The sequence below is a fragment of the Drosophila mojavensis genome, unplaced genomic scaffold (assembly GCF_018153725.1).
Source record: "Drosophila mojavensis isolate 15081-1352.22 unplaced genomic scaffold, ASM1815372v1 contig_74, whole genome shotgun sequence".
In the NCBI taxonomy this organism is placed as follows: Eukaryota; Metazoa; Arthropoda; class Insecta; order Diptera; family Drosophilidae; genus Drosophila; species Drosophila mojavensis.
The window spans coordinates 16,484,089-16,494,716 of record NW_025318899.1 but is presented as its reverse complement, the minus strand read 5'-3'; the positions used below and the strand labels follow the sequence as shown (position 1 = coordinate 16,494,716).

The window sequence follows — 10,628 nt, the reverse complement described above, 5'->3', positions numbered from 1 at the left end:
CTTAGAGAACAGTGCAGGAGAAAAAGAGTAAGGGTAAGTTAAAGGGTATACAACAAATAGAAGAGATTTACACAGAAGCTAGAGAGCGAATCTGCCGAAAAATAAAAACTATGTTAAGATTGCGACAGCATACAGTCTTTAACATTCTGTTAAGCATTAAACAGAACTCCTGAGCACAATGCAACGCTGTTAACTGTCTGTTATGTTAGAGAGCTGTTAAGCTTCTGATGGACAAGGCGTATACGCAACATTGTGAAAACAAATTAACATAATTTGCAAACATTTCGAACCTATATCAATTTAATTGCAACGATGATTACTCGATTATACTAATGGCAGATTCCCAGAAAAGTTGTGGACAAAAAACAGTCTGAAATTTAAATGAATTTTTAGCGCAACGTTTGTAAAGGCAGCTAAAACGGAAAGAGTTCCTCCATTGAAAGAGTGCACACAATTGGACGTATACCGAAACCATATATACATACATATATAGAGATTGGGTCGTAACTTTTCCACCTGGTTGGACAAGCCCCATTAAATATATATGAAAACCACATAAATCCAATACATATACCAATTGAATAATGAAATTTGCAATAATTTTTATGCGCAATCCAAGCGATTTAATTGTTGAATGCCTCAGTCAGTAAATAAACTTTTAAAAAAATAATGAAATGAAAAGAAAATCGAAAAATAATTTTAAAAATTCAATTTTTAAATGTTCCACGAATGTATATTTGTGTGTATCGAGAATTTTGCAAAAGTTATTAATTATTAATACATATATAATTAAATGTTTGCTAATTCAATGGCACTCCACAAGAAAAAAATAAATATTAAAAAAAAAAATTGTACATGGAAAAATATGGAAAACGAAATTGGCTGCCAGGCAGCAGAATTGTTATTGAACGGCCCTCGCAGCCGAGGCGAGGGCGTAAATTAGTTTTTACATTTAAGTGAAACACACAATTTTCCTTATTGTACATCTGGGTGTTGAATTTTTTCCATCAATGTTTAGAATTTTGCGACAGTGCCAACATTTTTAACAAATAACTAAAACAAGAAATTAAAAAAATAAATAAATAAAAAATCAATTCAAATTGTACCTTAAAAAATGTCCAAAATTAAAAACTAAAAACAAAACAAAAACAAAAAAAAAAAAAAGCAAAAAATGAAAACATAAAAAGAATATTTAAAAACGCAAAGATAAATGCGAAAATTTGTTGTAGTACAAGAGCACAAAACATTGTTTAAATGCCCGATAAATAGTCGTACAATAAATACGAGAGTCTCCACGTAATTAACCAAGATTTAAAGTGAACAAATAATCTAACTAGTTGTGTTTTGCACATTTTGTAAATTTTACAACACAATCCAATGATGAAAATTCCGCAAACATTTGCTAATTACAATATATATATGGGTATATATGTATATATATACTTATACATATATACAAGATACAACAATATACCTAATAAAACCGTTTATAAGCCCGCAACTCGTTTGTTTATCTAATATTGATGTCACTTTATTTTTTTGTTTTTTCTGGGTTATTTCAAGTGTTGCCCTATTGACTTAGTTTTAGCACGCAATTAACAAATTATAATTAGTAGCTGATGAGCTGATGCTTGAAAAACTTAAAGTGTGCCGAACCAACCTGTTGCTGACTGAGTCTATTTATTTAGCTTAGTTTACAATATTCTTGAGAATAGTTTAATATTTCATCTATAAAATTATCTTTCACTTTAGCTTACAGTTTCACATAAATTACAAAACATATTGACTATGTTAATAAAAAACTACACACTTAAAAAGTTTACATAAAACACAAATTATGATATCATTCAGTTTGAGCCTTGACTACTCCGATGTGACCAGGAACGAGGAACAATTACGTTGCGCGTATCTATAAATGCCTATGCAACAACAACAACAACAATCAACACGGTTATTGTCTAAGTGTCTAGCAGACAATATCAGGCTTCAGCTTGGGGCGCCTTACAGACCCTTGTTGAAGTAGACGCGATCGGGCACATTGCCACCAGTGCGCTTGACCATATCCTTGTAGAGTTCCGGCTCGAAGGTGCTCATTGTTTTGGTATCCAAGCTGCATTGCTGCGGGAACAGGGCACAGGCCGTGGGCACCATGAAGCAGAGGCTGCAAATAGCAAATAACTGATTAGTTTAAGTCACTATATTGAGTTAGCCAAATAAAGTTACTCACAAGCAGCCCACCATGAGCGTTTGGAACGGCGCATTGATCCACTTGATGCGTTTGTACGCTGGCAGTTTCTCCAGTCGCTCCATGACAACGGGCAGTAGCAGCATACCCGGGGCTGCCATTGTGATACGCGAGATGATCACCTCGCTGATGCCTTTGATGGCAGCCAAGCGACTCTGGCCGATAATCTCACCGTCGGCATTCTTGACATCGATGCCATTGATAATCTCGTTCTGACGCATAAAGGGAATGTTGACACAATTCGCTGCTGCCACAGCCGCAAACGGAACATAGCGTTGCAGCAATGGCGACGCCCTCTTCGCCCAGTAGTTCTTGCAGCCAATTGCGGCCACTAGAGCTGCACTCGTGGCCGTCGCAAAGGACAGACCCAGTTGCGTGACACTGGTCGGTGAATTGGCATTGCGATTCGTATAGTTGACGATCGCATTGAAGGACTGATTGAGAAACTGCCAGAGCACCACTGCGGGCACGGTGCGGTAGAAGGCCAACATGCCGCCCGTAATCAACATGCCCCCAGGCACCTAACAAACAAAGAAACGATGCAATTCATTATTTGGCAACTGTGCGAGTGACGACAGCAGATCTATATATATATATATATACGTATATACATATATATGTAAATGTGCCTGCAGCTGACTGTCACGCGACTTGCCTGAAAACTCATGCGACCGGCAAAGTTCTGCAGCTCGCCAGAATCCGGATGAAATGCCGAGCTATATAGCTTCAAATTGTATTTCACTTCATCGGGCGTCAGCTTGGGCGTCTGTTCGCCAGCCCGATAGTTCTCCACGATTTGCTTGGCCTGCAGCAAACGGTCGCTGGAGACCAGCACCGTGCGCGGATCCGTCATCCAGGCATAGTACTGAAAGCGATCCTTGAACGTGTTCAAATCAAACAGATTTTCCACATTGACCAGAGCTGAAAATATGAATAAATTATGATGATGATAATGATGATATGAATTAATAATGAATTGAAATATAGCATATTTCTCCTTCAACCACTCACATTGGGCAGCCATGTTTTTGGAATTTAAACTGTGGTCCGTTATGTGCGATTACGTAAAGCTCGCTGTCGGCGTCGCTGCTTTCAAGTGTCTTTGATTTATTGAGCCCCAATTTGTGCTTCGAATCCTATTCGCACGCCACTTAGTTACAATTACACTTGATTTATGTGTACTTAGGGCCGAGTCTAGAGCGACTCTCTGATAAAATGCAAGCAGGTGTTTCGTTCTCAGCTGAAATGCTGCTGTGCTATTCGGTTCAATGCTGCACTTTTTTTGCTTTTGCTGGCGCAGTTCCAATAAAATTTCAGAGGTGTTGTTGTAGAGACGCCCCGCCGGCTGCTACCGTGTGTTAGCACATCTGTTGGTGATTTAACAATTGGGTAATTGGCAAAAGCGCTTACATATATGTATGTATTTAAATTAAATTAAAAGTCACACCTACTCTCACAGATACACACAAAGTAATCAGTCTTAATACATTCTATTTATTCGTAAATCGCATGTTTGTCCACTCTTATATTTATTTGTTTTTTTTTTCTTTTATCCAACGATTAGCCGATTAGGCGGATAACTATCGATATAAGACAATGTACGATAGAGTAAAGTGCGCAAAATCACAATTTAAATAATAACGGTCTAAGACCTGACTTACATGCTGACTAATGTGGTATTCATTTAACTAGTCACATGAATAATGTATTGCTAGATTTTGTGCATTTCATGTGTATATAATAATGTGTTGTTCACGTGTTGTCCTTTATTACCGCAACGCATACATATACACCAAATGATATCATTAAATACTAAGTGCAAATTAATCAGTTTAGTTTCTTTCGAGTTTAACTAATACTTACAGCTACAACTGTTTTTTATAGCTTGAAGTGCAATTGCTTTGCCTTCAGATAACGAGCTTCAGGTAAATTACACTGCAGCAGGTAAACATTCATACTATGATATTATCGATACATTGCTAACTGATTACTCATCGATAACGTATACATTTGTCATTCACCAGTGGCGTACGCACGAATTTGCGCAGCCCTGGCTCATTCGCGATTCATTTGTTGTTGTTGCCGTTCTTTTCACTTTCGTTGCGCATTTTGTACACAAATTTCGCGATTTTTAACTAATTTACATTAATTAGGAAGGCGCTAGGGCGCAATGTAGGATTGTATAAGATTAAAGTGCAACCGTAGCGACAATGAAGTCTTGTTGCAGCGCCAGCAGCAATAGCAAAAGATAATAATAGAAAGGCCGCAACGGCTCATCGTAGCGGGAGGGAATTGGCCGCAAAAACCGGAAAACTAAAACTGGTCCGTAGCCGAGGACACGTCGAGGTTCATTGCACTGTGACGAGATGCGTCTGCTACAACTGTTATCGCTTTGGCTGCTCTGTAGCCATGCTACCGGTGCCAACATTCTGGCGGTGCTGCCCAGCGTCTGGAGATCGCATTATCTCTTTGGACGTCGCCTGCTGCAGCAACTGGTGGCCGGTCCACAGAATCATTCGGTGACGCTGATAAGCCCGCATGCATTATCCGCGACAGATGCGGGAACAGCTCTCTACAGAATACGCGAGATACGCATTGAGGATCAGGATCTCAAGCAGAATTGGCTGGACATGGGCATGAGCTTCGAGGCGGAACAGATGCACGCCCAGAGCGTTATGGAACGCTTCACACGCATGATCTATGCGGGAACCACAAATGTGGACCTGCTACTATCGGATGCACAGGTGCAAAAGTTAATAACTAGCGGAGAGAAATTTGATTTACTTATTGTGGATTTGTTTCTAAGTGACGCATTACTTGGGTAAGCAAAGAGAGGAGAGTGATGATATGTGACAGAGTCTAAAGTTGTTTGTCTCTTTTAGCTTTGCCTATTACTATGGTGTGCCCACCGTTGCAATCAGTCCCACCGGTGCCAACTCATGGCTCAATAACATGTTTGGCAATCCTCAATCCGCCGCTCTTGATCCGAGTAACTTTTTACCCTACACGGAGCGCATGAACACAAAGCAACGCATTACGAATATGCTAATGAGCACCTTTGAGCGTCTGACCTACAAGTGAGTGTACTAGAGAATTTCAACTATATATATATATATATATTGTTGGACTCTGATTTGTTCTGTGTTTGCAGCTTTTTCCACCTGATCTCCCAGCAATCTGTTTACTCAAATCACTTTGAGCTGCTGGTCCGTGAGCTACCCAACTATCGAGACTTGAGCAAGAACTTGAGCCTTGCCTTGATCAACTCGCATCCTGCTATGGATTATCCTCGTGCCTATTTGCCCAATATGCTGGAAGTGGGCGGACTACATTTGCTGGAGCCACAAGAGCTGCAAGTGCCAAATGTAATTGAAATTGCGCCACTTCTGACTGATAAACTAATTAGTTTTTAATCTTTATTTAGCATGTGCTTTCGTTTATGGAGGCTGCGTCGAGTGGGGTCATCTACATGAGTCTTGGCGCCGAAGTCCAAACGGCTCAGTTGCCCAGCGAAAAGCTGGCCATATTGCTGGATGTCTTTGCGCATCTCAAGGAATTTCATTTTCTGCTCAAATGGGAAACGGAGGAGTTCATACAACCGCTGCCCGATAACATAATGATCAACAGCTGGTGGCCCCAGCAGGCCATTCTGGGTATGTTTTCGCTGAATATAGCCTTCAATAATACTCAAACCTATTTGCCTTTCAGCTCACGAGCAGGTCAAGCTGTTCATTAGCAGCTGCGGCCAGCTGAGCGTTTGGGAGTCCATAGCGGGTGATACGCCAATACTTGCCATACCCATACTGGCCGAGCAGGAGGTGCTGGCCAAGCGGCTGCAGCAGAAGGGTGCCGCGCTAACAGTCGCCTATGATGCACTGGCCTATGATGCACTGCTTCACAGCATACGGCAGCTGACGCTGAATGAAAGTTATGCACAGCATTTGGGTCAGCTGAAGAAGCGTCTGAGTGTTGTCAATTCGGAGGCTTCGGCGAGAGCGCTGAGCCACATTGAACTGATATTGAGCACAGGTGGTGCTGATTTCCTAAAGTCCCATGCCAATTCGCTCAACTTTTGGCGCTCCGAGGGCTTGGACGTGCTGGTGATAATAGCGCTGGGCATTTTTGGAATTTTGACTGTGCCATTTGTGGTCACGTGCTGCATTCTGCGTCGATCGTACTACAGTCAAGCTGCACAGGATCAGCAGCAGCAACCGTATCGCACCATGCTCAAGAGCGTGGGTCGCGTGCACAGCCATGGGGATCCGAGCAGCTGTAGGAGCGCTCGCTCAACGGAGCCGTTGAGGAGAACACGTTCGGCACAATCGCTGTCCGCTCGCTCAAGCTGCTCCAGCTTCAGTTCGACAACACCGACTACGCCGTCTAGCAATTCAACAACCCCGCTGGATCTGACACCGCCGCCACCGACTGGTGCAACGCCCGCTATGGATCTGTATGTCAATCAGGGTGTTTATAGCGCACAGAAAGCATCAGCGCACGACGAGAAGATGGAGCACGCGTTCTTATAGCCACATCGATAGCAATTGGCATGACATAACGATATATCTCTAGATTTCAAACCTTACCCACTATACAAACACATGCTTATATATAGGCAAGATATGTAGTTAGTCGTATCTAATATCCCTTATATATCTGCATCAATGTAGCATCTGTGTTGGGTTGTGCACCCGGAAAATGTTTATGTGTCTTTGTGTTATTTTATATAAATATATTTACTTATTCTAACTAGCTTAGCGAGTCGCCGTGATACGAGCTCACAAATGATATTGTGTTAAGTGTAATGTCCGATGTGAAATGGCAACCAAGACACTGCGAAGGTTGTTATATTTTACATTTTATATTTGTTTATTGGTAAATTCGTTTAACGAAATCGAGTGTAGGGAATTTTATTAAATATGGCAAATTGTATTTAGTTCGTCTGATTTGTATAGTTTTTAATCTCAATGTTTAATATTTAAGCAGGCTTCAAGAAATATTATATGTATATTTGCAATTGAAATTTATGCACGAGTTTTATTTGAATGAATGATTTATTGATTGATTCAGTAGGAGCTGGGAAACTGACATATGGCGCAATGCCGCTAAACTGCCGTGATTCGATATTATTTAAACATTCGATATTTATTGCAAGTTTAAACAAATTTTTTTTAAATTTAACATATATTTTTGGCGTTATATTTTTCTGTTTTATTTATTTTTTATTTGATATTTTTGGTTTATATTTTACTTAAAGCACTTCAAGCCTAAACCATTTTATTTTATCAATATAACATAAATATGTATTTGTGCTTTAACTTTGATTTATATTTATTTTTTATTATTATTTTATATTATACTTTCCTTTTTGAATATTTTTTTGTTCATATTTTAATTAAAAAAAGCCCAACCAATTTTTTTCAACATAAATTCGGGTGTCCTAATTTTTATTTATATCATTTTATATATATATATTTTTTTAACATTTTATATATTTATTTTGTATTTATTTTTTTCTTTTTATTGTTTTTAAAATATTTTTTTCTTGTTATTATTGTTTAAATATTTTTATTTTTATACCCTGAACCCATTGAAAATGGGAAATCAGGGTATAATGGTTTTGTGAAAAAGTATGTAACGGGCAGAAGGAGGCGTGGCAGACCCCATAAAGTATATATATTCTTGATCAGCGCGACGAGCTGAGTTGATATAGCCCTGTCCGTCTGTCCGTCCGTCCGTCCGTCCGTCCGTCCGTCCGTCCGTCCGTATGAGTGCGTCGATCTCAGAAGTTATAAGAGCTAGAGAGCTGAAATTTGGCATGCATACTCGTGTGTACCATACGCAGTACGAGTTTGCTTTATTTTTTCGATAATTCATCCGATAACTTTTTTATCGAGAACAATCGAAAAATCGGAATTGTTTTTTCAGCCTAATTTGAACATTTTTAGACCTGGAGTCTTCAAATTTGCGTTGTATATAAAGTTAATTGATACAAAGATTTTGTAATTTACAGATTTTTGATACCTCGCCCCCTTTCCCCCCAATTTGTAAAAAACGCATTTCAAGTACTAGAGACTTGTGCTTTGGAATGTACACACATATTTATCATATGATTGCACTCTGAAAGTTTCATTAAATTCTTATGTTTACAAAAGAAATTATTCAACAAATAAATTCTCATAATATTGCCCACACTGCAGCGCAGCCCAAGCGCAGTCGCTGCTTACTGCGCAGTTAGCAGAGCGCAGGCTTATGCGTGCGTGTTGATGCATGTGTATGTATGTGTGCATAAAAATGCAGAATGATTAGAATATCAGCTTGGAGGGTTCAGGGTATCTCCTAGTCGAGCAGTCTCGACTAGAGCCTTCTTACTTGTTTTATTTTGTAATTATATGTTTTCTTTATTTATTTTAAACCTATGCAGATTTCCTTCACAATTCCTATACAAATTTAAACTCCCATTAACGCTTCAAGTACAGGGTATTAAAATTAATGATCAACTTTAGCTGGTAGCACCTCAATTTAGCGTATAAATCGAACTTCACATTATTTTCGATCGTTTGTTTTTATTTATTTTGATTTTTACTCGCTTGTGCAACAAAGCATAAAATACAACAACAACAACAACAGCCAGCGGATATTATTAAAAAAGACTAAAAACAGAGTGAGTTGTTATATATATATTTTTTTTTTTTTTTTTTTGGGTAGCATTCAAGTGTGAGTAACAGTTAATGTTAATTACGGGCGGCGATGCCAATGGAGGCGTGTCTAATTAGCTGCCCCAGCGGCGGCGTCGTCTGTCGGCGCGCTTTGATGTGCATGACGGCGTGTGCACTTCATTTAAGCCGAGTGCGCCTCAAGTGTCTCTAAAGGATGTGAATGCCATGCCATGCGATGCGATGCGATGCGACGGATGCAGCTGGGACTAGCTGTGGCCAAAGCTGGGTCTGGGTGCAAAGAGCAGCAGCAGCAGTAGCAGGAGGCGGAGGAGGAGGAGGAGGAGGAGTAGGAGTAGGAGGCGCTGCCTTGGCACCTGTTTGCATTCAACATTCAAGCCATGCATGCTAGAGGCGCACACAAAGAGAGAGACAGAGGAGGAGTGTGAGAGGGGGTGGGTAGTGTGGCAATAGGGGCAGAAGTGGGTTTCGGCAGTTGTTGGAACGTTAGGGATTTGGGTGGCACAACTGCCAGCCGAAGCGTCCACAGCAGGGGCAATTATTCAGTTGGCTTCCTTCTTGTTGCATGTTAATAAAAGTGTAATTATGCTGCACGCTTATGGGGCATGGGGCATGGGGCATGGGGCATGGGGCAAAGGCAGCGACTGACTTTTCAACTGCCATTCAGCTTTTAGTCCCGAAGCCTTTTTATGCGCATATTTTTGGTTGGATCTGTGCAGGAATTTGATATGCAGCGCGCACAAGGTGAGGCAACAAGGTGGGCCGCAAGACCGCAAGCGCTGCGCTGTGTGCCGCATATCTCATTAGATCAGAGCATTGACAGCGCGAAGGTCGCACCGCACCTGGCAAGGTGGGCCGCAAGGAGCTCAGCCGGCGGCTGGGATGCCGTCAACCGCAGAAAAAAATGAAGACAGAGCTGAGCGAAAAGAAAACCAAGTCAGGTCTTGACTTTGACAGCAGCAATGCATTGAAGCGCACAGGCATACCAAAGTTCTCGGATTACCACTGGGAACAGAAAAGAACTGAACAGAACAGAGCCGAACAGAGCAGAGCAGATCGAAGAGCCGGCGGCCCCTTCAGAGTCAACAGCGACCATTAGCGCGCCTGTCAGCGGCGACGGGCGACAAATGCAGCTGCAGATGGGGGATGCTGCTGCAGCATCAGCATCAGCATCAAAGACCCATTGACAGCGGCGGCAACGGCCCTTGCCACAGCTGCCCCGCCCTCATTTTCGGTTGCAATATGCGTAGCGGCTGGTGGCGCCTTTGAAGTACAAGCTACAAAATTAATTGCATGCTACATGCGGCCACAAAGGGAGCATGGCAACAGCAGCAACAACAACAACGGCAACAGCAATAGCAACTGCAACGGCAACGGCAACTAGAACTTTAAACTGTAAATCAACAATCATCATAACTATAACTTTTTGCCCCAGACATGGACAGGCAGCCGGCCAAGGGGGAATGCTGTCAACATGTTGCCAGTTGCTCTGTGCGCTTCATTCCCTTTCAACACTTTGTAGTTGCAGCACTTGACTTTTGCCTGGCCAAATCCCACGCACATGCTACAAATCTCCGCACCACTCGCTCCCTCTGCTACTGTTCTGTCTCTCTCTCTCTCTCACACACACTTTCTGTTTGCTCCATTGTGTGCAGTTTGCAATTTAATTACTTTTGAGTTACGCAACAAGCAAACGGCACAAAGTTGGC

The 10,628-nt window shown here is 41.4% G+C and overlaps 2 protein-coding genes across 5 annotated transcripts; one reads left to right on the top strand and one right to left on the bottom strand.

Annotated features, from left to right (window-relative positions):
• Nucleotides 1–1,663: 1,663 nt before the first annotated feature.
• On the bottom strand, nt 1,664–4,126 carry LOC6582754 (sideroflexin-2). 4 transcript variants are annotated; one of them, XM_015162581.3, is made up of 5 exons: nt 4,109–4,126; nt 3,257–3,612; nt 2,901–3,166; nt 2,228–2,766; nt 1,664–2,161 (listed from the first exon to the last, which is right to left on the bottom strand). In XM_015162581.3, the coding sequence occupies exons 2-5, from the start codon at nt 3,267–3,269 to the stop codon at nt 2,002–2,004; spliced, it is 978 nt and encodes a 325-aa protein (XP_015018067.1). In that variant the 5' UTR covers nt 3,270–3,612; nt 4,109–4,126; the 3' UTR covers nt 1,664–2,001. The 4 variants fall into 4 exon arrangements, with proteins under 4 accessions (XP_015018067.1, XP_043865927.1, XP_043865926.1 ...); XM_044009992.1 differs by lacking the exon at nt 4,109–4,126 and adding an exon at nt 3,703–3,807; XM_044009991.1 differs by lacking the exon at nt 4,109–4,126 and adding an exon at nt 3,697–3,806.
• A 174-nt stretch (nt 4,127–4,300) lies between these two features.
• On the top strand, nt 4,301–7,265 carry LOC6582753 (UDP-glucosyltransferase 2). The gene is made up of 5 exons (XM_002008408.4): nt 4,301–5,066; nt 5,128–5,322; nt 5,397–5,610; nt 5,670–5,898; nt 5,954–7,265. Exons 1-5 carry the CDS (start codon nt 4,612–4,614, stop codon nt 6,769–6,771), a joined length of 1,911 nt encoding a protein of 636 aa, XP_002008444.1. The 5' UTR covers nt 4,301–4,611; the 3' UTR covers nt 6,772–7,265.
• Nucleotides 7,266–10,628: the final 3,363 nt, after the last annotated feature.

Excerpts from the sequence above, each read along its gene's own strand:
- LOC6582753 (XM_002008408.4), top strand. The coding sequence starts at position 4,612 with ATGCGTCTGCTACAACTGTTATCGCTTTGGCTGCTCTGTAGCCATGCT. Across the intron at positions 5,067-5,127 it reads CTAAGTGACGCATTACTTGG|CTTTGCCTATTACTATGGTG; the intron begins GTAAGCAAAGAG and ends TGTCTCTTTTAG. Across the intron at positions 5,611-5,669 it reads AAGAGCTGCAAGTGCCAAAT|CATGTGCTTTCGTTTATGGA; the intron begins GTAATTGAAATT and ends ATCTTTATTTAG.
- LOC6582754 (XM_015162581.3), bottom strand. Across the intron at positions 2,767-2,900 it reads CCGGTCGCATGAGTTTTCAG|GTGCCTGGGGGCATGTTGAT; the intron begins GCAAGTCGCGTG and ends TTTGTTTGTTAG. Across the intron at positions 2,162-2,227 it reads ACGCTCATGGTGGGCTGCTT|CCTCTGCTTCATGGTGCCCA; the intron begins GTGAGTAACTTT and ends TGCTATTTGCAG.